Consider the following 26,201-nt stretch of genomic DNA (forward strand, 5'->3'; position numbering starts at 1 on the left):
ATACCACGTACTTTCGGAATGCAGCCTTGTAATCAATCTTTGCACTTCGCCTGAATCGCAGTACCACTGTATTGCATCGACTAGTGAATCTACCGTTGTATTACGTTAGATGATCGCATGTAGAATCGGCAATGCCTGTGGAATTGTGGATGCGCCTCTCCAATTTAAACCAGAGTTCTTTTTAAGAAACTGCAATTATGATCCTTCACTAGACTGCTATTCGACTATACTTACGTACTGCTATACTAGACTTTACTAGACTCTACTATGCTATTCGAGACGATTCGAGGATTGTTCAACTCAGACTCGCTATTATTCTATTTGTAATCGAGAATGTTAAATGGTGAAATGTAATATGCAGAATTCTGTTCTCTGGAAGATGCAGTCGTAAACGAAGTTTCTTTTCCTCAAAGTTGAAGTTCTTTTTGTTGTGATGAAATTCCTAATGTAGTACGCCAGCATGCTAGTATTTCGGTAGTGGGATTGTCAATAGTTCGGTGTCCTCTTTTTGCTATACTTGGATTCTGTTCTTCGGAAACTAGTAGTCAAGTTAATAAACAACGCAGTCTTAAAGAAAACTATCTTGTGTCAAGTACTGTTCCGTCAAGCCAGTCGGTAGATAAGACAATGAAGAAGACTGTCGTGTCCTGGTCATTCCTCGCCAGTTCTGATCTCGGTTCTGCCCAGGAATCTCGCCGTCAGCACGGACGGCTGCATATGAGCGCGCGTGCTAACTACCGCGTCCGCTACAATAGCTTACAGAAAGTAACCTATTTCATAAAGTTAATTGAAAGAGTCTATGCAAAATTGAATGAATGTATGCAGTGGTGTTAATATGGGGGTCAATGAAGTACTTTTGGAGCCGGCTCGGGATAATATCATAGACCTGTAATTTTTCTAAAGCGCCAGGAAACTTTGAAAAAAAACGCCTCATATTTTTTGGATATGGTGTGTGTTTCTTAGAAGTGCCTTGATTTGGGGACCAAGGATCTCAATAGTACCAGGCCCAAACTGTCCTCAACGGCTCTGAATGTATGCTAACAATATGATACAAAACTACATATGTACTGAGGCAATGACAATAAAATGTAATGTTTTCTAACTATAAGATCTTCGTTGAGGATTTCCGATCTTCTTTCCAAATTGCATGCACTGTATCTGTTTACCAAGCTTCTTGTTGCGCCTGCAGAAGTAACGGCATGGTCGTCGTCAGTGCTGTGTTAAGGGGGGGGGCTAAGGGGGGCCAAATAACAGACTTTTGAAAGTTTTTTTTTATTTTCTAAAGTTCACTGCGTGTACTTGTTCATTAAAAAAGATGATTTAGGTCTTATTATACTAAAACATCTCAAATTTGGGCCCTTACTACACTGAAACATCTCTAAAAACACCATTACTATCTTAAAAGAAAGTTAAAATGCGATAACGTTAGTTCAGGTAACATGATCTGCAGAAATATATTTGTTACGGCCAATCTCTGTACAAATCAAACGTCATATAAAACCGTTCAAGTCTACTGAATATTACGTCATGGAAGTTGCTAGAAAATGTGCCAAAATTGCACCATCGTTCATAGACTTGTGTCAAACTTGTTTGGACTTGTTTGGGCCTGTTTAAACAGGAAATATTACATCAGCTTTAAACACCTGTTGGAATGACTTCATAATTGTCTTTCATTATTGCGTCACGGTTACTTTCTACGTGAATTTGAGATATTGATATCTATTCTGGTCATTCGTAAAATGATTGTTTGAAAGTTGGCCGCACATTTAACTGTTGGCTTAGTGCTTGCTAGCTGGACAAAAGTTCCGTCTTTTATCCAAGTAATTTGTATTGTAGTGACAGTTTTTAGGTGTACGGCGTTGCACCAGTCATTTCGATAGCCTCGGGCTAATTTTACTGGAATACACTTTTGAATAGACGTTTCGAAAGTGTGTTTATTTTTGGGTCATTGCATGCAGACGAACGGATTTGGGAATCTTACGTTACAATTTTCCCACGAAGAGATTATGGTTTACCGCTGTGACCATAAAAAATAAAAGACGAGTTCTTGTTAGCTGGTAGGCCAAGAAGCACTAGAAGCACATAAAGAAAAAATAAAAGACGAAGTTTGTAGTTGGTAGGCTAAGAAGCACTTAGAAGCAAAGAAATAATAAAAGAAGATCTTGTTGGTTGGTAGTCTAAAGAAGCAAAGAAAATTAAAGACATTTCTTCTCGGTAGGCAACTGAAGAACTTTAAGCTAAAAAGTAAAGACATTTCTTCTCAGTTTGGTACAGAAGAAAAATAACTTTGACATTCATTGGCAAGAAAGAAGATTAAAGGCAATCCATCTGTGCTTGAAGATTCAAGTGGAAGAATCCAAGCAAGTTTTGTGGACGTTTGGACTTCACATACTCGTACAGCTACGGTATCGTGCATTTAAATTCTTTTTTGTATTTTTACGGTCTTTGCAGTTAAGTTTTTTATAACTACTGTAATTTTGTGTGTTTGTGTAACTTAATTTTTTAATTGTTAAATTTAGCTCTAACATTTAATATGTCTACACTCGGTGGTGACAGGGACTCGACCGCCGTCGACTCGACTGAGTTTAAGCCTGATGATGTTCTTTGCGGTCGGGCAGGCCATTCTGGGGAGGGACCCATTAACGATGAGGCTAAGTCAGTTCGAGAGGCCCGGCATCTTAGACGGGATATTTTGACTCAAATTGGGAAACTTTCTGTGGCCCTAGGTTCCTTGAGTGATAAGCAGGAACTGTTAATTTTTCGATCTAACTTATCTACTTTAGAAGAGGAATTACGGCATTTCCATGCTCTCTTGAGTAAAATTTTTAACTCTGCAATCTTAGCAGAACTTCGTGATAGGGTAGATCCCGAATTTAACTCGTTAAAAAATAACTTCCAACAAAAAGAAAGTGAGTTCTCAGATAGGTTGGATGCTGACATACATCCTGAAGATAGCGCCTCAAATGTAAGCACTAGGATGTCTGAGAGCTCGTCACGGATAGTGGCACAAATTAACTTACAGCTAAGACGAGAGGAGCTCCAGATACAAGCCGAAGCCGAAGCGAGAGCTGCTGAGGCTGCCATGAGAGCTGAGGCCATACGAACTGAAGCTGCCATGAGAGCTGCTGAGGCCGCCGCGAGAGCTGAGGCCGTACGAACTGAGGCTGCCGCGAAAGCCGAAGCGAGAGCTGCTGAGTTCGCACTCAAAGACGCTCAGTTGAGGGCTGAACAACGTAAGGAGGTAGCTTTAGCTGAATATCGTTCTGAGTTGGGCTCCCGGCGTAGCTCTAGGAAGGGCTCTTCTAGGCATTCCAGAAGTGAACATCAATCGCAGTTTAATTTACCTAACCTTTTCCAGACGCCTGTTCAATCTGTAAGTGGACCTGTACAATCCACATGTTTTCCAGCTGTTTCAGGAGGTCTCGGGGCCGCGGCTAAGGGTCTTCCGAAGGCTGTAGAGCCAAGGTCTGCAAATTACAACCGAACTCCTCCCCCAGAGCGTACAGGTCACGGGGCCGCCATTAGCAGTAATGCTTTGCCCCCTTCAAAGTTTTCTGCGCCGCTAGTTGCTGATCGCCCAGCTACACGTAATTTAGGTGGTTGTGAGAGGCGTATCGTGTCTCCTGATTTTAACGTGTTTGAGGATCGTGATCAGGCTGTGCATGTGACTGAGCCCACTCAGCCCCTTAAGGGATATAGCTTGTCTTCTCCCGCTAAATCGAGTTCTCAACAGCAGGATTGCTTTTTTGAATACCAAAATAGTAGGACGTTCTTCGATAAGGCGGCCTTGATTGGTTACGATGGTAATAATATGCCATTTGTCTTCTTTAAAAATCGTGTTATGGCCTTGATGGCAGCTTCGCCCTTTAAGGGAACTCGTTTGACTTTGTTGCAAGCAGCTTGTGTTAGAACAGCTGCACAAACGATTGCTAATTTGGTTTCGGACACTCCTGGCTTGTCAGAGGAAGACAGGATAGAAATGTCGTTAGCTCGCTTGTCCCAACGTTTTGGAGTTCGTGGAGGTCTTTTCGCAGAACCAGAAATTAGAAAGTATCGCTATGGTAGCAAATTGACTTCTATCTCTTCAAGTGATTTGAAAGAGTTTAAAGATGAATTGTCGCAGTGTTTGCTTTACGCGAAAGCTTATGGTCAGCGTGATAAATTAGAAGGACGTTTTGTTTTGGATTTGGCTAAACGACTCCCGTTTGACGCTAAGCAGCGTTATCTTGACTTTTTAGGTGATCAGTATGGTAGCACTGAGGAACCTACCTTTCAGAGTTTGTTTGATTTTGTAGTACGGGAGGAAACGCGCAAGTCGACTGATTTTAGCATTATGCTAATGGGCGATTCTGGTGAGTCGCAGCATTTTAAAAAGTTTGGCAAAGGAAAATTGCCTTCATGTCCGGTTAGGCAGACGTCGGTAAAACTCCATGATAATGTGATTTCAGGGAGTTCGCAGTACTCGACTGCTGTTGGCGCACCGCGCGGCGGTGTGGCCAGACGTAGTGACATACCGGCATGTTTTTGTTGTTCGTCACGTGGTCAAGTTGAATATCATTTTTTGTCTAATTGTAAAGAATTTTTGCGCTTGACACCTAAAGATCGGAGAGATGTCATTGTGAAAGCTGGCAAATGCTTGAATTGTTTGCGCCAGCATATGGTTAGAGACTGTAATCATGCAAATAACTGTCGTAAGTGTGGACCTACCAACGATAGGAAACACTATTTTCTTCTGCATGATTTTTATGTGACGTCACGTGATTCTCTGGATTTGGTCGGTAAAGATGAGGCTGGTGCCAGAGTTCCTGTGCGTAATGTTAAGATTGGAAATGTTAAAGCAGCCTTTAACCGCGTTACTGCTGCTCGTGTTTTGAATCCAATGACTGGCAAATCGAAGTTGGTGTATTGTCAGCATGATCCTGGTTCGCAGTTGACCTTTGTTTCGAGTGACTTGGTGTGCGAACTTGGTCTTAAACCGTATGATAAAGCGTCGTTTAAAATGGATACTCTGGCTGGTCAGAAACCTACTTGTGCTGACCTTGTTAAACTCAACATCCAGTCGTTAGAGACTGATGAACTGTTTTGTGATATAACCTCGGTGGTTAACCCAGCTTGGGCTGACGATGAACTTTACCCCATAAACAAGATTTAAGTGGTTTCCGTCATTTTCATGACGTGAATATGTTTCATTTGAATGATTGTAGTACTGTAGATGTACTGATTGGCAACGACAACGCTTATTTGATGTGTGCAAAAGAAGAGCGTGCTGGTGACAATCGTAGTGAACCGCATGCTTTGCTCACTCCTCTCGGTTGGTTGGCTTGTGGTGGTAAGTCACCCTTAGTTGAAAGCGTTGCTAAAGTGTGCAGAGTGCAGACGTCTTCAGAGTCGGATGTCATCTCTGGCTTTCAGCGTAAAATTGAGTCTCGCGATATGGAAATAGCAGACCTGAATAAAGTCATTCAGGATTTGACTTTGCAAAATGAAACCTGTGAATTGTCTCGCAATGATATTTTGGCTAGAGAACTTGTCGAACCGAATATTGAGTTGAAAGATGGTCGATTTGAGATACCTGTTCCGTTGAAGGAAGATATTGATCTACCTAACAATTTTGTGTTGGCGTCAGATAGAGCTGCTGCTTTAAGAAAGAAAGCTTTAAAACAACCTGAACTTCGTGATTTCCTTACTGACACCATGAAAGATCTTAAATCTAATGGCTATATTGAGCGTGCGGGTGAAGCAGGAAATGTCAAGGGATTTGAATGGTATTTACCATACTTTGTGACGTCACAATTAAAAAAGCGCATTGTTTGCGATGGCGGGTCTGAATTTCGAGGAACTTGTGTTAATGATTTAATGTCTTCTTGTCTTGACTTGTCTGACTTGCTAAACCCTCTGGCAGATGTCTTGGCTAGATTTCGGCTTGAAAGATTTGGTTTCGTGGCCGATATGACCAAATACTTCTTTCACATTTTGGACTCTTCATTACGTAAGCCCAATTTCATTGAACTGCTTACGTACACAGGCAGTGCCGTTCGGATCGTGAACGAACGCCCTTTGGTACCTTTGAGTGACGACCCTAGGGATTTTACTGTCATCACCCCTGCCTCACTTTTGACCCCATACTTAGACCCATACTGTGCTGTTGGGCAACCACATGATCGTGACCAATTAAGAAGGGATTATCGGTTCAATTTGTCACTTTCTCAGCAGTTTTGGAATAAATGGATCGATTTTTACTTGCCAGGTCTTCAGGGCCGGAAAAAATGGCTAAAAATGGCCGAGAATTTGGAGCCTGGTCAACTTGTAGTGGTGGGTCTCTCCAAGACATTGGTAAACGTGGGAAGTATCAACTTGGGAGGGTGCATGAGGTAGTTCCACAAATTAGGAAAGGGAAGCCTGTGGTTCGTAGAGCCAAAGTTGCCGTCTGCAACTATGATGAGAGTACGGGGAAAGTGAAAGTAGACTACGTGTTGAGGGATATTTCGTGCCTCGCCCCCGTAAAGAACACCTAAGTGTTAGGGTTTGAGCCTGGTTTTGTCTGCGGTGGCCGATACTTGTCTGAGCCCGGAACAGTCGGTTATTATCGCAACTATTGTATATAGCGTCATTTAGCGTGTACCTATGGTACCAATTTCATGTATCGTCGTGTTTATTCTTATTGCTGTTCATTCTTTGCATGCCCTTTGTATTTGCATATTAACTTAAACGTGAGTGATTCAAAAAATTTGTGTATCGTGTGTTTTATTCATTGGCTCACGATTGTCCTTCAATTCTTTTTTAGTTATGCCATGTTAGACTGTCATAACTAGGGGCCGCTATGTTACGGCCAATCTCTGTACAAATCAAACGTCATATAAAACCGTTCAAGTCTACTGAATATTACGTCATGGAAGTTGCTAGAAAATGTGCCAAAATTGCACCATCGTTCATAGACTTGTGTCAAACTTGTTTGGACTTGTTTGGGCCTGTTTAAACAGGAAATATTACATCAGCTTTAAACACCTGTTGGAATGACTTCATAATTGTCTTTCATTATTGCGTCACGGTTACTTTCTACGTGAATTTGAGATATTGATATCTATTCTGGTCATTCGTAAAATGATTGTTTGAAAGTTGGCCGCACATTTAACTGTTGGCTTAGTGCTTGCTAGCTGGACAAAAGTTCCGTCTTTTATCCAAGTAATTTGTATTGTAGTGACAGTTTTTAGGTGTACGGCGTTGCACCAGTCATTTCGATAGCCTCGGGCTAATTTTACTGGAATACACTTTTGAATAGACGTTTCGAAAGTGTGTTTATTTTTGGGTCATTGCATGCAGACGAACGGATTTGGGAATCTTACGTTACAATTTTCCCACGAAGAGATTATGGTTTACCGCTGTGACCAATATTTAACATATATATAACTCTGTGGGATGCAATTGAATATGTGAATTTAAGAAGGGCCCAATTGCCACAAAGTGTTTTTGCACAACCGTTTTAATTATTTTGGTCATTTACTTTTGTAGTAAAACTTCGATAATGATTATATATGCTTAAACATACTGGTAAGAAGCATCATACCTAATAAGTTCACTTGGTGAAGATTCTGTGCTTGGGCCCATTTTAAAATCAATGGAAATATTGATATGGTATTTTTTATGTGTTTACCGATATGTTTGAAAAATTTGGCTGTTTTTTAGTATAATTTACAAGACATTGAAAGAAATCGAAAAGCACAAATAGCGAAATGAAAAAATACTAGAGGGCCCTTTTTAAATTCACATACCGGTATTTAATTTGTTTTGATTGAAAGAAATCGGAAAGCACAAAAAGTGAAATGAAAAAAAAAATGGAGTTGGGCCCTTTGTGAATTCACATACCTATACTGCATATTTAATTTATTTTTATCAATAAAAGCGTTTTGTTTTAAAAAATTGTTAGGTGCATACAAAACAGCATTTCTAATAGTTTATTTATCATTTCATTAACATTTACAATACCGTAATTATAAATACCCTTGACTAGTGATGTCACGAGCAAAAAAAAAACTGTTCGCTGCAGCACTGCACGTGTCTTCCCGTACACTGCAACGCAAAACATCTCGAAATGTCCCACTGCCTCTGCACCACGGAAAATTAGAGTGCACTTGTGCAAGTGCACATCAAATGCAAGGGAATCTATTAAACAAAAGCCAATTTTGGAAAAAGTTTAGAGCCTATTTAGGCAATTGAAGAACTTGCACCACTTGTTATCCACCTTTTATAGCTCATCTGAGTTGCTTTTTATAGAATGCTGGATACTTTTAGCAGAAACGTTCTTCTGTATTTACTTCTGAATATTATCCACATGAAATTGCTCTTATCTTCAAATACCTTATAGACCTGGCATATCACATGTTGTACAGTAGCCCACTGAAATTGCTTTGATTCAAAACAAAAATCATTCTTTCACAAGTGACATATGTTTATTCTTGCCACTAACCTAGGCTACCATTCCTAAAAGCTTTAATTAACTTGAATGCCTGCATAAAATAATGAAAGCTTTGCCTAGGAATGAAATAATGTTGAATAAAAATAATTGGACACCTGATTCTCAAAACTCTTTACATTGTTTTTGTTTACAAATTACAATCACAATGATTTTACCTTGGTTGATAGAACAAGTAGTGCTGCCAGATAAACCATAAAAATGGTGAAAAACAATAATGTTACCAGATGACCAAATCTGAGTGAAAATTAAAAATTTCTGCAGTTTTGGTTTTATCCTCAGATTTTATCGCGGCACCGCGCGGCAAAGTTCAAACAATCAAAATTCTGCGCGGTACGGTAGTATTACCGCGTCGTGACTATACTCCATTGCCAGTATTTTTTTTATTAGAAATTGTTAACACTTTTGGCTTTCATTCCGAGCAAAGGTGTAGCTGAGAAATGATAGACCTGTGTTTGCAGTTACTAACACTTGTGTTGTTTTCTAAACTGGTGAGAAAGTCTATTGAAGTGAACCACATTTTCATATCGATGCAGTGAAAGTATACACAATACTATAGGTCTGCTTGACGATAGAGGGCCCAAAATTATTCTGACCCCGGGGCCCACAAAGGGATTAACAAAGCACTGGTCGTCGTTGTTTTCTTTTGGCTTTTCCTTCGGAGAATAATTTTGTAGGTGTTTCATCATCATCTATTTCTTGATCTACTAATGTGTCTGCCCACTCTGTCATGTCGCTTGACATTATTTCATGGTTAGTAACGGAACCTTTGTAGTATAGGAATAGTTAAGTTGTGAAGGAATTTATTTTTAATTGAAAAGAAGATACTTTCAGAAACAATAAAATTGTTGGTCAGAGACAACAACTTTTATAACAGTCACAATAGTTCACACTCTTTTATAGCTTAGTCCACAAGTCCACAAGCAGTGCAACTTAATATCCTAGCCTAAGCTACTTGTTATCTGGCTTCACTCCCACTCAACGTGATGTGACAGACTTGGACCTTGTCTTCCAATGCATTCTGTTAAGGCATTCATCTTTTTTAATTTTATCATTTTCTATGCCATCCTTATGTAGCCTTTTTGTCTTCGCTTTGGTCTTCCTCTTCTTTTTTTTGATTCGATTTCCAACCTGTCACACTTTTAACTTTCGAAACCTCATTCTAATTACTCCTCATCAAGTGATGTAACCATCTAAATTACATCTTTTAGATTCAGTTGTCTTCTAATCTTCTTGTTCCTAGCCTGATCTAGCTCTAGCTTTGTAAGATCATTTCAGAATTTTCGTCTTGTCCTGTTGCGCTTTTGTCACTACCAACAAGCTTCCACTCCATATAATAGTTTCGGTCATATCATAGTTTTGCACACTTTTCTTTTTTGAAACTTTTTGATTGCGGTAGGCCCTAACTTCAGATTTAAACTTTGACTTACTTTCATAAGAAAAGCTGAAGTAGCAGCACAAACAAACCAGCAGCAACACAACTCGCATTTTCCCGCAATAGAAAGGATTTTTTAAAACAATTTACAAACAACTCCACAGATTCACAACGTGAGTGCTTTTCATTTCTTAAACACTGCACACACAAATAGGCTACATCTTTTTTCGTCCGTTTTTCAAGTTAACTTGATTGCATAATAAAGTAAATTTAAGTTACCTTTTTTGTTACAAGGAAATCCGCTTTACAACTCTTGGGAACAGGGAGTCGAACCGTTTGATTTTTCCGGTTCGGGTCCGGTTCTGGTTCAACGATTGTTTCAAAATTAGGTTCAGTTCCGGTTTGGGTTCGAAGAATCTTAAAACCGGTTTTATAAGTTCCGGTTCGGGTCCGATAAAATTAAGCCTAGGCCTACTGTTGCCCAACTACTAATTAGCCCAATTGGGCGTGAAAACCGTAAGGTTTTGCCACCTTTTTCCGTTCGTTAACGTGCTGGTAGGTTTATATCGATTTTTGTAGTTAGTATCTTTTTCGTCCCGGACGCGTTAATGACGAAAAATAAAATGATTGATGATTGATTGATTGTTGGCAACACTGATCTCAACACTGCTTTGCTCAATTAACTTCCCTTTTTTGTTTGTTGCACAAGTTTCAATCAAACTATATTGTCTATGATGTCACAGAACAGAAGTTGCTTACCTCAAAAAATTCCTCTCCAAAGCATCGATGATAGTGGATCGTGTATTACGGAATAGGCTATAATTCATCCGTACAATGTGGCCTCCGAGATAACAACATGCTACGTACAACTTCACTTACCACAATGCGAACAATGACGTAATGCTGGAGTGAACCGCTTTTTTCAACCGGTTCGGGTTCGGTTAGGGTTTAAGCTAACTCAAATTTTCGGTTCAGTTCCGGTTAAGGTTTAGACAAAATCGCACCAAAACCGGTTTACAAAAATCCGGTTCGGGTTCGGTTCGACTCCCTGCTTGGGAAGCGTATAGAGTTTCTATAGCCTACCTGTCGTTCTTTTAAAGAAGAAAAGAAAGAAAAGTAAAAGAAGAAAAGAAAAGTATAGTAGAGGGATAAGAGGATAGTAAAAGAGAGTATAGTAGCCTATAGTAGAGAAGTAGAAGTATAGTAGAGAAGTACAGTAAAAGGAAGAGAAGAAAAGTAAAGAAAGAAAAGTATAAACTATCTAGGTGTAACTTTGGATGAGCGATTGACATGGGATAGTCATATTATTAATCTTAGAAAGCAGCTTGCAAAAGTCTGCGGCATAGCATTTAAGCTGAGATACATTGCCCCATTAACAGTATTACAAACTTTATATTATTCTTTGTTTCAATCCAAGATCCAGTACTCGATTATAAATTGGGGAAGAGCAAACTCTACATTGCTTGCTCCACTTCAAGTGTTACAAAACAAGTTCATCCGATCCTGCTTATTTTTGCCGAGGTCAACAAATACAACTGTTCTTTATCACCAATTTAATGTGCTCAAAATTGACGATATTATTAAATTAGAGACTGCAAATTTATGTACAAATATGAGCACAACATGCTGCCCCGAACCTTTGCAGGCTGCTTTATTTTTGTAAACGAAGTTCACCATCATAAACCCCGTCAGAACCAAAAGAATGGTTTAAATTTGCCTTCTGCAACGTCAAACTCTGGTAAGAAGATGCTATGTTTTAATGGAGTAAAACTATGGAATCAAATACCAAAAGAAATACAAAAGTCTTATAATGCTTTTAAATATAAATGTTTATTAAAGAATTTGTACAATGATCACTCCTGAAACATATCTGCTTGTTTCTCTGCACAGTTTTTTTTTTATGTTGCCCTGTGTTATTCTACTGTTAATGTATTATGTAAAGTGCTGGTATTGTGCTATATGTGTTAATGTTCTTAATTTTGGGTCTTTTGTTTAAATGTTTGGGTGGCAGCTGACTTTGATGACCTTTTGGTCTTTCGCTGCCATCTTTGTTGTACGAATTATTTCTGTTCTTTGTGTTTTTGTATATTGTTGTTTTCTTTTTTCTTTCTTTTTCGCCAACAAAACAAAAATAAACTGAACTGAACTTTCAACTTCCTGAAAACTTGCAAGCTTAGGTTTAGAGAGGAAGCACGTTTTAAAATAACGAACAACTGAGTAAAGCGCTTGGTTTAAAAGATGTTATCTAGGACTCTAGGTAATATTTAATGTAAGTTATATGCTTCATTATAAGCATTTTTTATGTTGTATTGTTTTTTCTTTGCTCCTACTCCAGTGGTTTTCTTTGGGTTACAGGAAAAATATGTTTGATAAAAATTGCCTGAAAACATATAACTAAACCTGTGAAAATGACAATGTAGGCTATTAGAACAGGGGTGTCCAAAGTCCGGCCCAGGGACCACTTACAGCCAGCGATGCGTTTTTATGGTCTGCTCTTGTTATTGCACAATGTGTTATGTTTAGTCGGCTGGCACACATAAATCATACCAATGCAACTTGCAGTTTTAAGTTAATGATGGTAGCACTTTGAAAGTATGTAGCAGTTCTGGTATTTGTTGTCAGCGAAACCAATAAACGCTTTCAGGACTTTTTGCATTAAAAAATAATTTATTGCTATTCACCTCTCCTTACGACATACCCTGATAGAACTGCTGCTGTGTAGCCTGCATTGCAAAACACCTCGTTTGTGGGAGGAATGTCATGAGCCATGTTGTATCGATCATCAACAAATCACAGTTTTAAGCTCTTGTTGTGGAGCATGATTCTTATGCCTTAGTCCCATCGTGGCATTATTGCACATAGCAAACTGAAATCGATTGTTTTTGTTTTGTTTTATTTTGAAGTTACTCTATTTCAATCTATTGCTTGTCGTTAACACTTTAGCTGCCAGCGTTTTGAAAAAGTGAGAGGAGTTCTCCTTTTTCTCTTGTTGCCATGGTAATGAAAAAATGGGTTGCCAAACTGTTGAAACGCACTTTGAAATTTTGGAGCAAATCGGTGTTGCAATTGATCGTCGAAATGACCATTGCATTTACAAGCGCGCCAGTCAGCAAAACAGTTTTTTTTGCATTGAATCAACCTGTTCAGACGTGAAATCAATGTAAAGAAAAATAATAGGCCGAGTGATTCAACGTATTCAAACATTGAATCAATGTAAATACGAACTGTTAGGCTAATTCGGTTCTTTGAACAAATCGAATGGCTTTTGTAAATATTTCTCAGTTGCAACCTATACCTGGTCAGCAAAAGTTCCTTTTTTACACGATTTCAACGTCTGGCGACGTTGAAACGATGTAAAAATGACAATTTTTGCTGGCCGATAGCTAGGCTACTGTACGGTACCGAAGTTTAACTTAACCAACTAGGCGATTGCAAACATATTTCCTTTCGATGAAACCTATAGGCTACCACGCTTGGTTTGCCTTTACATTACATTCATAAGTTTTGTTGACATCATAGCATAGTCAATTAGTCATGGCCTATATTCATAAGAAAATGCTTGCTTGGATTTTTTTAGCGACTAGGGTTAGATAGCCTACCATACAGGACTTCTAGCTAGTACCAGTAAGCAGTCTAGTCTAGTGACTCTAAATGAATAGGTATATTAGTCTAAACCTTAAAAAATAATAGAATATTTCAATTACCTTGCTGCATAAAAACTAAGCTCTTTTACATGACCTATGTGCATTGATCAATATACTAGTTGCCTGGCAACATGATCCCAGTCTAAGAATCTCTAGACCTCGAAGTTATTGCTGAATTTCAAGCTTTGTTCACACTGATTGGTGTTTTGACTTTTATTTAATTTTAAGAATTTGGCGGGGAAATGGGTTAAAAATCGTTTTTTTTGGTTGAAAATTGAAGCAACCTGTCAGGCCCCCAGACTGGCAACACATTATGATTTTTGCGGCATTGTGACGTCATGTGACGTTAAATTACATCACAATTGCACGAGCTAACTCGTTTCCAGCAGCAGAACAGTTTTCACTGTTACTCGTAAATTTTGTTATATTTGTACAAAAAGAAAATGCTACACTTGCAATTATTGCGAATCTTGTCCGTTTTTGTGGAAGTAGGCTATTATCTTTTAGGGTAGTGAGTGTAGTGAATAAACGTAGTGAGTTTGCAACACGATGATGTTTTTCACTGTTTAAGAAAGATATGCCACTGACTACTCTACAGTGCAAGTTGAAAGATAAACCTATATGCGCTTTAACAGACCGGGTCATAAAAGACCCAGATAGGCAATGATGGTTGCATTGGTTGGTGAGACACCTGGGCGTTTGAGGGTTAAACGTTTGTGTACAGTTTGTGTTCTGCAGTACAGGAACAGCAAATCACGACAACGAGTATCTAAAATCCCCCTTTGCTATGAACATGACAGGCAATCTTAACGCAACTCCCATGAAAAATGTCTTCGTACTCCATAGAAAAGATCGGCTAGGTATCACTTGCAAGAGCAGAACCAGTAGGCTACGTAGCCTTAGAAGTGAGGGATTCCAACAAAAAACTATGATGCCTAGGTCTACATTAATCTGACCTTGCAAATACACCATGAACAAAGGTAATTTTCTGCATTTTATGGGGTGGTGATCGCTCCAGTTGCCCCTCTTGGATCCGACACTGATCACATGCAATATTTGTGAACGATAGATTGCATTTACAGCTTAAGTTGCGTTGCCCCCTAAATTAGCAAATTTACGTCATTTTTAAGAAAAAAACGTAATTTTGGTGAATCTTACTCGACAATATTGTAGCCCTGCTGATAAAATACAATTAGGCTACAGCACAGGTCTACATTTTGTGATCTATCATATAGATCCACACTCGTTTCTGCCGCGTACAAGTAGGTTACCACATAATGTCACGTAGTCTCATGCAGATTTCTTCGTAACCTTTTTCCCATGAAAATTGTGGTGGTGCCACTGGTGACGTCGAAATGTAGGCTACATTGTACATAGGACTAAATATCCTGCACTGGGAGAGATGTGGGGTCTTTAAACCAGTGTTGTACGCGTCAATGAAATAAATTGATGGCGTCAGCGCGAATTGCCAAAAACTTTACGGCTCAAAAGTACTGCGTCAGCTCAGAAATTGACGGCGTCAGCATCAGCGCTAATTTCTAGCGTTATTTTAGCCAGGGTCTCACAAAACGGAAGTGTTTCAACCAAGTTTAGGCTAACAATAGCTATAAATAAAGAGCAGGTTTTATGTTTTGAAACTGTATTGTAATTAGCTGGTTTAGCCTATTAGTTATTTCCTTGTAGAAACACAAGCATTTCAAAACGTTTGTCTGACAATCTGCTGCCTTTGGGACGCATAATGTCTTTTCCAAGTGAAAACATGCGTTCTACAGCAGCGCTGAATGGTATTGGTGTGTTGTATTTCAAAACAATTCTTGAAAACGTTTACTCGGAAAGGTAGCCTATCACTGTTCCAAGCGTGCTGTGATGGCTTAGCATAGGCTATATAAATCTTATTTTAACGAGGGCCACTGCACCAACATCGCTCTTTTCAGGGGCATAGAGCTATTGAAATACAGTATCTTCAACCTCCGCGATGACATTCATTGATTTTTCGCTTTCTCTCTCTGATCCCTCGTACTGCTCACGATATGAGTGATCACCATTTGGCGAACTTCTTTCGCTTGTATTCCAGGTAGCCATTCCAATCAACGCGAAAGCGTCGGATGAGTCGCGCTGGCCAGAATACATTTTGAAACTTTCATTGTGAAACGAGATTTTGCATGAAAACAAAAAATGACGTATAGCACGTGACGCTTAAAATCGGCAAAATAGTTGACGGTGCTATCACTTCCGTCAAATAAAAAATAAACTGAAGGCGCTAGCCTCAGCGTCAACAAAAAGTTGACGCCGTCAACGTACAACACTGCTTTAAATCCATGGGACCTTTAAACCAGTGGTTCTCAACCTTTTAACAGTGGGGACCGGCAAACTTTTAAAAAAATGTTCGCGGACCGGCAACCAAAGATCGTAGTGAATAGAATGAATATTTGTAACGTTTTGTTAACCAAAGTTGTCGTTGCGCACCATAATGCAAGGTTTTAGCATATGATTTGTATTCAGGACAAAAATTGGAATAAAACGGCAACCTAATCAACTCAAACAGAAAAATGTCAATCCATTTGCATACAAAATCAATGTCAGTGGGAAATTTGTTGCTGTAACGCTGCCAGTAGCCTATGTGAGGAAAACGAAATATCAAAGAAGTTTCTAAAACACGTAGCTCTGTTTCGGCATCCAGGCGATTTCTTTGCTTTGTTATTAAAGCTATAGAGATGAAAAAGAATGTGTCGTTTCTAAATAGCTAGTTGAAACCATTGCCATCAAATCGATTGTTTTGAAAGTTATAGGCACGAATTCGTTTGCAAGAGATAACCAGAAGTGTGACAATGATGTTTTTCGAATCTGGACTGCAAAGTAGAAGCACAACATATTGTAATTCAATCAGACTTTCCTTTTTATGAAGATTAAGGTCGCATGTGTTGACATCATCGATGCATGGATTGTTTATCCAAAAGTTTCCATGTCGAGGATCTTCATGTTACGCAAAATGATCGTCAAAATTGTTAGCCAGCTCTTTCAAGTGTTGACTCACAATGCTCAGCACCTCTTTTTGTTTTATCACTCCATTTCATCAGCATTTTCCACAGCAAATCGGCTTGTCTTCATTCCGAAGCGCTATTTTCCGCAAAGTCGTTGAAAAACAAGATCTTTGCTTTCTCAAACTCCGATTCTGGCAAATTTCCATTGCAGGCCTGACTTTATCCCGGAACTTCAAATTTATCTAATTCCAAATTTTCGTCTCCAACAACTTTGAAATTTTTCAAAATCAAGGAAAAAATTCCCCACTTGGTTATGTATTTCTGTGTTTAAAAACTTTTTGAAAACTACAGGCAATTTGTCACAAAACATTATCAACGGCACAGAATTAGGTCATCAAAAAGTTCACTTTTATTATCAAGCAATTTGACGTGGAGATATGTCAGTTCTACAGCTGTGCATGTTTTACAGTGCGATCACAATTTTACAATATGCTAATGACTCCACATTAAAACAAGCTTTGCAGAAAGCAAGATCTTCTGCGGACCGGCAAAAAAATTACACGGACCGGCACCGGTCCGCGGACCGGCGGTTAAGAACCACTGCTTTAAACTACCACCTTAGTTTTTTCCTTTCCAACTCCTTTTTTTGAATTAAATGTGTTTGGGTCGAGATTAATTTCAATCTATGTGTTGTGAATTGCCTTAAAACTTGCCTGAGTTCAATTTTGTATTCGTTGATTGACACGTTTATTTCACTTACTCTGTATTGTGCCTGTGTTGCTTGTGCGTTGACTAATCAGTTCGTTACAAACCCGATCAGTTGTACAAGTGTTAGTTGCCAGTCAGATGCCTAATTCTATTCTCAGTTATGTGTTTTATTTTCAGTAACTCTTTGTGTTTTTAGATGCTCTACTTCTAAGTTGATTAAAGCTTTCAATAAAGTAAAGTTTCATCACAATTTAATCAACTTACTTGTCATGTACGATGGAGCGGTTGATGCAGCCGTCACGATTAGACATCGACGTTAATTCACCTGCGGCTTCAAAGCAATGGCGACACTGGTCAAGAACCTTCGACAACTATATCGAAGCTCTAACCCAAGCACTCCCTGAAGAGCAGAGGCAGAGGGTGGAGAAGCTTAAGATCCTCACAAACTGTGTCTCGCATGTTACTTTTGAGCACATTGAAGAGTGCGAAACTTACGAAGCGGCTGTTACTACGTTGAAGAACCTATATTCCAAAACTCCTAGTGAGATCTTCGCCAGACACCTGCTCGCGACTTCAAAGCAAGAACCTGGACAGTCGCTGGACGAATTCTTACTGACGCTTCAAAAGCTCTCAAGAGATTGTAATTTCCGCGCAGTGTCGATCGAAGAGCACCGAAATGAAATGATTCGAGACTCTTTTATCAACGGGATCCTATCCCCTATTATTCTACAACGGTTGCTAGAAAATCGTGAATTAAGCCTCGAAACGGCTGTTCAACAAGCACGAGCGCTTGAACAGGCTCGAAAGCACTCCGAACTCTATTCGCAAGCACACACGACAGGTCTTGGATTATCTGCAACAGCGGTGGCCGAAGAAGTGACTAAGGAAGAAGCAAGTGAAGGGACTGTCTCAGGAAGTGTGAGTAAACTGTGCTTTTTTTGCGGGCGCCAGTATCACAAAAGAACTGTGTGTCCCGCTAGAAATTCTGTTTGTTTTAAGTGCTCGAGAAAAGGACATTTCGCTAATGTTTGCCGATCGAAAGTCCAGCAAGGAGCAAGAACCGGTGCAACGATGTGTGCAATCCATGAAGCGCCAACGTGCTTAAGGCAAGCCAGTACTACCGCGGTAGTGTGTGGTACTAAAGTTTCTGCATTGATTGATACCGGTAGCTCGTGCAGTTTTATCAACAAAGACACCGCAAAGCGGTTAAACTTACATGTCACTCCTTGCTGCAGCAGTGTATCAATGGCTTCATCAAACCTGAAAAGTAATGTTCACGGCAGTTGTACTGTCGATCTTAGTATTAATGACTGCATATATCTTGACGTGCGTTTTAAAGTACTTAACCATTTGTGTAGCGATATATTGTTGGGGCAAGATTTTCAATCACAACATAACCAAGTAGTTTTTCAATATGGCGGTAAAAAAGATGACTTTGTTATTTCGCAAAGTACGTGTGCACTGACCTCAGCTTCTGCTAACAAGCCCTCCCTTTTCCACAACCTATCGCCTAATTGTAAACCAATTGCCGTGAAGTCTAGACGTTTTAATAATCAAGACCAAGAGTTCATAAATAAAGAAATTACTCGTCTTTGTACTGAAGGTATAATTCAACCAAGCATTTCCCCCTGGCGTGCACAAATAGTAGTTGTAAAAGATGTGGAAAATGATAAACGCCGTCTATGTGTTGACTATTCGCAAACTATCAACCTGTTTACGGAGCTCGATGCTTACCCTTTACCTAAAATCGATACTTTAATTAACGAAATGGCAAATTATCACGTATTTTCTACATTTGATCTCCGTAGCGCCTACCACCAAGTCCCAATTGCTACAAAAGATTACATTTTTACGGCATTTGAAGCATGCGGTGAATTGTGGGAGTTCACCAGAATCCCCTTCGGAGTAACCAATGGGGTACCGGCCTTTCAGAGAGAAATGGATAAGCTGGTCCAAGAAGAAGGTCTGGTCGATACATTCCCATACTTGGACAATATCACTGTTGCTGGTCGTGATCAGATAGAGCACGACAACAATGTCAAGCGTCTACTCCAAGCACTCACACTCCGGAATTGGACTCTAAACGAAAAGAAAACTATTTCATCGGTCCGTAGAGTTAATATTCTCGGTTATTTAGTAGGGAATGGTATAATAAAACCTGATCCAGAACGATTGCGACCCCTAAAAGAACTTCCACCCCCTGGAAATGCGAAGTCGTTAAAGAGGGTCCTAGGGTTATTTGCTTACTATGCTAAATGGATATACCGATTTTCTGATAAAATCTCCCGTTTGAAACAAGTGAAGTCGTTCCCGTTAAATGATATCGAGTTAGAAGATTTCGAGGATCTGAAGAGAGGCATCGAAAGGGTAGGCACTTTAACATGCAGATATCCAATCCAGCATGAACCAATCAGAAGCTACGCTGTTCATGACGTCATCAAGGTTGCGTTTAGAAAGAACAAAGAAAAACGCAAATTCTAGCTAAATTAAGTCATCGCTTTGCCATCGGTTGGCTTGGCGCAGAGGGTTAGGGCGGTGGTAGGCTAGTCATTTCATTGACGTGGGTTTGATTCTCATCACGACTATAGCTCTTTTTTCTTCTGTAATTACCGAACAAAGTTCAAAGTAATAATCAAGTGTCTGGCTGAATGCTGGAATGGTCACAATTGGACAGACAACGCAACATCTGATTGGTTCGTGGTGGATTGGATATCTGCATGTTAAAGTGCCTACCCATCGAAAGAGCTTCCCTGCGTTCCACAGATGAAAATCTACCGTTCGTTGTGGAATGCGATGCGTCTGAGGTCGCAGTCTCAGCAACCTTAAATCAGGCCGGTCGACCTGTAGCGTTTATGTCTAGATCATTTCAAGGAGGTGAATTACATTATCCGGCTGTGGAGAAGGAGGCTACTGCCATTGTGGAAGCGGTGCGAAAATGGAGTCACTTTCTTTCCCGCCAACAACTCACTTTGGTTACTGATCAGAGGTCCGTAGCGTTCATGCTAGACAACCGTAAACGAACAAAGATTAAAAACAATAAAATCCAGTGCTGGCGGCTCGAATTATCGTCGTATAGTTACGCAATCAAATACAGGCCGGGGAAAAATAACGTCGCCCCTGATTCATTGACTTGGGCTTTCTGTACTTCGATATCGGCAGAGCTTGACCTCGCGAGCATACACTCAGCTCTCTGCCATCCCGGAGTGACACGATTGCTGCACTTCGTGCGTTCTAAAAACTTACCCTACTCTACAGAAGATGTTCGCAAAGTTTGTTCTGCTTGTCGGACATGCTCGGAGCTTAAACCATCATTTTACAAACCTGAAGAGAGCCAACTCATCAAAGCGACCCGTCCCCTAGACAGGATCAGTATTGACTTCAAAAGCCCCTTACCGTCTACGTCGAACAATAAATACTTGCTTGTTATAATTGACGAATATTCCAGATTTCCCTTCGCCTTTCCATGTCGCGATATGCATGCTTCCACTGTCATTAGTTGTTTAAATAAATTATTTACGCTTTGTGGGGTACCCAACTATGTTCATTCCGACAACGCTAAGTGTTTTACATCTGGGAGCGTTAAGGATTATCTGTTGAAGCGGGGAATTGCTTCTAGCACATCATCGCCGTATCACCCGACCGGAAATTCACAAGTCGAACGCTACATCGGCATTATATGGAAGTCAATTCGTCTGGCTCTGAAATCAAACGACCTTCCTATCTCTTGTTGGGAAGCAATGCTCCCAGATGCGCTTCACGCTACCCGCTCTCTTTTAAATACTTCGACTAACGCGAGTCCACACGAATTATTCTTTCAATTTAACAGACGCTCTTGCTCAGGAAAATCCATACCAACGTGGCTTACACATTCCGGCCCAGTATTGCTACGTAACTTTGTTAAAACACACAAAAACGATGACCTTGTCCAAGAAGTTCACTTGGTAGAAGCCAACCCTAACTATGCAAATATCCGCTATCCTGATGGGAGAGAGAGTCACGTCTCAATCAGCGATCTGGCTCCTTGTGCAAAACAACTCAGCGGGACGGATTCGGTTCCACGTCCCATGCTACCGCTCGACGGAGAGATCCAGCCAATCGCCCAGAATCATGAAGTTGCTGACGGTGAGCCTACTCGCAGTACTTCATCCGAAGACAACATTGTACCTGTCTTACGCAGATCAACTCGATCTACTCGTGCGGTCCCTCCTGCCAGATACGGTGACGCAGTTTCCTATTGAGCGGGGGTGAATGTTGTGAATTGCCTTAAAACTTGCCTGAGTTCAATTTTGTATTCGTTGATTGACACGTTTATTTCACTTACTCTGTATTGTGCCTGTGTTGCTTGTGCGTTGACTAATCAGTTCGTTACAAACCCGATCAGTTGTACAAGTGTTAGTTGCCAGTCAGATGCCTAATTCTATTCTCAGTTATGTGTTTTATTTTCAGTAACTCTTTGTGTTTTTAGATGCTCTACTTCTAAGTTGATTAAAGCTTTCAATAAAGTAAAGTTTCATCACACTATGATTTACAAAAAATCTCAGCAAAGCAGTGGTACAAGGACCAGCTTTCTGTTTTAAACCACCAAAAAGTAACTTATAAAGTACCGGTACCAGGTTTTTGTGTTTTAGCCCTTCCTCAGCAGTGCTTTTTTGATTATCTTAAATGGTTATTAGGCCTATTAAAAAAAAATAAGCACTGTAACTTTCCTGAAATCCTTTTAAACTGATGGTTATGTATGTCAGTAAGAACTTCTAAGATGAAAAGCGTGCATGTGCTGTCATATGGGACCATTTGATTAGCCGGTCAAGGGGGTTTGACCAGTGGTTGACGAACGTGATCCAAGATGAAGAAACGCTTGAGGTACTTCACTTCATCTAAAGAAGACGAGCACTTTCACACGAAATCTAAACAGTTGAAGTCTAGCATTACAAAACATATTGTAGCCTATTATCGCTAACTAAAGCATCATATCCTGGCACACAATTCTACCAGTTTAGACTGATTTGATGCTACAAGAAGCAATTTTATGTTTAAAATGTTGCTTGCATTGTAGCCTAAGCCTATTTAAACTTTAAACACATCAATCTCTTAGTTTTTCATTTAAGTCTGTTGCGAATTTGCTTCATCAAAGTTGTTTAAAGATCCTACAAGGGTGGTTTGAAAGTCCTGCCCCACAGGTTTTCAAAAATATTAAAATCCTTACAAATAAACTAAAAGTAAAGAAGAAAAAAAATATTGAAACAAGTGCTTACTATTTTTACGTCATTTGTTGCGTGAAATTGGTTTAGATATTGCTTAGAAAATAAACTTTCAGCATTCAAAAACCTACTTTTGGTTCAAAAATCGCACATCTGATCTTATTTTAGTCTCTTTATACAAGGATATTTATTTCCAACTACAGAAAAGACGGTCGTAGAACAACCGCTTAATCGGCTGAATGAGGAATTGGCTAGTCCTGAGGTGGATATTCCAATTCTGTTGTAGGCTATTCCTTTCCACCAATGCTTATTAAAAAGTTGGTCAGCAACAAGTATTTTGTGAAAGTGGACTTTCTTGCTGTCCACAGAACTGTTAAAAACAGACACACAAAACAGAAAAATAATTTTTACTTAAAAATGACAAAACGCCACTGATTACAGTTCGGCCAACTACGTATTTTTTATATTTTAGCAACGTTTAGTTATGTTAGAAACGATCTAAAGTGATGTTTTCATCTCCGATATAATCACATGGATCAACTTCACCACGCAGAACATCACCATATTGAACTTAATGGCTTAGTAGGCAAGTAAGCTACTATAGTCTAAAGTAAACTACTATTTGATTAATTTATAGCATTCCTTAGACATGGCAAGAAAACTGCTATTCGTTTTCAAAGCAATTGCAGACAGTCAGTTCAGTTCAGTTTGTTTTTATTTCTGACCATCACAACGAAAGACACTACATGTCAAACATAGCAAAGGTCTAAAAAATGGTAGAAGTGACAAAACGCGGATGTTACAACGTGTTTGATACTTAAACAGGACAATCAGCTTAACATAAGGCACTGTCGCAACTTAGCCAAAAGTAGGGTTGGTAGAAAGAGCACAAAGAAGAGCTTGCTGGCACATATTCTTGCTTCATACCGTATCTTTAAAAAAACAAAACAATATACGGTTAAAGACTGAAGAAACAAATAGGTAAAATAATTTTTGTAACTGTCAAACATTTAGGTATTTCCGTAAAGATTATATGGTCAGAAACGATCTTCTTCTTCTTTGCTTGAGCTTCGGGCCGCCCGAGCCTATATGTTTTCACCATCCCCATGTCAAGGAAGTTTGACGTAGGCTACTACACTGAAAAGCTATTACAGAGCAACATGTCTTTGCTCATGGATCACGGAAGTAGTGATTTACCAAAATTCACTATCACCAAATTCGGTGATCCATACTTTGCTGGTCTTATCATCCAAGATTTGATTTCGGCATTAGGAAGGATGACGATAATCGACTTTTACCAAAATGAAAATAAATATCTTTATTTTTGAATAAGAACTGCCCGACCATAACAAGTAGGCCTATGTAGCTTTCCATAGTTTGTTTGCAGTTATCTGGCCTTTTTCAAAAGATGTTTGGTGACATCTGTAGTCAGGGGTGTTGACAGGGAGGTCTAGGTGGTACTTTTGGACCCGTGCCCGTAATATTTAAGGGGCCCGGATTTAAAAGATTCCCCGTGACTTTAAACATTATCAATATCTTAATATAATCAGATCTAAAGGAACTGCCATCAGAGGTTAAAACAGCCACTTCAGCAATCAAATGGTAAACTACCGGCCTACCGGGCCCCCTTTCGGGTATAGTGACTGATTTCCCTAACCACAATTTTTTTTTTAAAACACAAAATAATTTTCTTCACCCACTCTTTAATTCTGAATTTATATACTTTTTGGTGGTAATCACTTCTAGCTACTTGCGTCTACTTTACGAAGAATTAATTTCAGCCGAAAACTCCAACTTTAAACATACCGACGAAGATCGTGGTTGAGAGCAAGGATTTCGCGGTTTACGGAGAAATCCCTCATGCATAATTGTGCAGTTGGGGAAATTCGTGGATACAACAAATCTTTGAGAATATAATAATATAAATGATATTCCTCTTAATTTTCTACTTTGAACGGCATGTGTCATCCTCATTTTAACAGCATATCAATAAAAGTTTGTACACAATCTTTATATTTACAACATTGTCGATGAAAGGGGCCCGGTAATAAATTGGTACCAGGCCCGAGAAATCCTGTCAACGGCCCTGTCTGTAGTCTGCAGAAACAACAGTTTGCAAAAAGTTGTAGTCTACCCACTTACTTGTTCGGTTAAAATAGAAGTTTGCTTCTCATCGTTTTTCATGCTTTAGTATTTTCATCGGTAAAAACAAAGGACCAACTCCCACAGATCCACTTGCGACAGGTGATGCAGTTATTTGTAACTATAAGCACATAAAACACATTTATTTTTAGTAGCCTATAAACTACCACATGTGAATAAACTAAAATGCACAATGAAGCAATCTACTGGTTGTTTTTTAAATCTGGATTTAAAATATTGTACAGTTTAGCCCAAAATAGTTTGAAGCACAAAAGAAAAAAAAGTGTCTGTTATCCAGTATGCTAGCTTTGAAACATATACGTTTGTTAGTTAATTTTTACGTTTGGATAAATTTAATCTCAGCAATTTCGTACTAGTCTGCTTATTACATAATCCATCATTGCACAATATTTTGATTTGAAAAAAAAAAGCTATTTCAGATTTTTAAATGTGTCCGTATGTCTATACTGTGGTGTGAAAGGTTAGGTTGCTGCCAGACTTCTTTTACCTGCCTTTCTTTTTTGTGCTTTCTTAAACTTTTTCACAAAACTCGAACATTGTTTTCTTGTACCCGACTTGTTCCATTTGCAATAACGTTTGCAAATCCTTTGGTTGGCTGCCGCATCAAACTTTTTCAAAACTTTCCAATCCTTGACTGTTCTGTGATGTGCTACATGTTTTGCCAACGATTTGACATCATCATCAGTGATGGCCTGGTTGTAAATGGCAGAGCCTACGTAACAAAACTAAAATTTAAACGTTAAAACAACTGACGTAGACGTCACATCTATTTACGTCATAACATTTAAACTTTGCAAAATAAGCGTTCGATTTTAATAAGAAAAACGTTTTGTTTCCACAGGTAAAGAAACAAAACCTTGTTGTATCTTCTACAATCTACATGACTTTACCAACAGTAATAATCTGACTTACTTTGATAAGTAAAACTAAAGTATCCGCTGAAGCAAATCAGCAGCAATAGAAATCGCATTTTCGTTATTGTAATGAAGAAGGCAAGTTGCCTTTAACACTTTTCCAAAAGATCTGAAAACGACCTCAATCCTCAAAAGTTTCCCAACAAGACACCATAAGATCTGATTTTAAAATGATGCTCACTGCTCAGTTAAAATAGACTTACACAATTTTATGCTTTGCAAGCATTTTTTTCTTCTGCATGACTTTCTTGGTTTCCTGTTTAAAAAATTTCCGTTTCCTGGTTAAATAACTTCCTTCAGTAGGCCTACCGTGTATACTCATATTAAATGACCTAAGGTAGGCTAAGTAAAAAGTAAATTGAAAAGCAATGTTAGAATATTATTAGAAACACTGCAGAATCATCTAGCAGCGTTATTTCAATAAACAAATATACAAAAAGAGTGCCAGCTTTAAACGACCTAATCACGCTATTTGTGGACCAGGAAAGCACTTTACAGTGTAACTTTAGATATAAGCTATTCGAGTAAATCACCACGGTAAGTTTATTGAAAAAGATAAAAAAATGAAACAAAGAAGGATTGTCTGAAGCAAATGTCATTTGGAAAAGTTATCGATTCATCAGCACTGCATGTGGCCTAAGTAAAGGACTTAGGCCTATTCAGGCCTGGATTAACCATTGTGCTAGGGTGTGCTAAAGCACAGGGGCCCCGCAGACAGAGGGCCCCACTTTTTCTAAAAATGAAATAA

General features: G+C 39.2%; 1 protein-coding gene across 1 annotated transcript; it reads right to left on the bottom strand.

Moving 5' to 3' along the window:
* Window positions 1-23,073: 23,073 nt before the first annotated feature.
* On the bottom strand, window positions 23,074-25,619 carry LOC145772870 (uncharacterized). Its single transcript, XM_082584754.1, has 4 exons — window positions 25,452-25,619; window positions 25,027-25,251; window positions 24,519-24,639; window positions 23,074-23,308 (listed from the first exon to the last, which is right to left on the bottom strand). The coding sequence occupies exons 1-3, from the start codon at window positions 25,507-25,509 to the stop codon at window positions 24,557-24,559; spliced, it is 366 nt and encodes a 121-aa protein (XP_082440880.1). The 5' UTR covers window positions 25,510-25,619; the 3' UTR covers window positions 23,074-23,308; window positions 24,519-24,556.
* Between the last annotated feature and the right edge of the window lie 582 nt (window positions 25,620-26,201).

This window comes from Aplidium turbinatum, chromosome 6 (genome assembly GCF_918807975.1).
Source record: "Aplidium turbinatum chromosome 6, kaAplTurb1.1, whole genome shotgun sequence".
Taxonomy (NCBI): Eukaryota; Metazoa; Chordata; class Ascidiacea; order Aplousobranchia; family Polyclinidae; genus Aplidium; species Aplidium turbinatum.

Coding starts and splice junctions, on each gene's coding strand:
- LOC145772870 (XM_082584754.1), bottom strand. CDS start 25,509: ATGCGATTTCTATTGCTGCTGATTTGCTTCAGCGGATACTTTAGTTTT. Junction 25,252..25,451: donor CTTTAGTTTTACTTATCAAA/GTAAGTCAGATT, acceptor TTTGTTACGTAG/GCTCTGCCATTTACAACCAG. Junction 24,640..25,026: donor AGCACAAAAAAGAAAGGCAG/GTAAAAGAAGTC, acceptor ATGTGCTTATAG/TTACAAATAACTGCATCACC.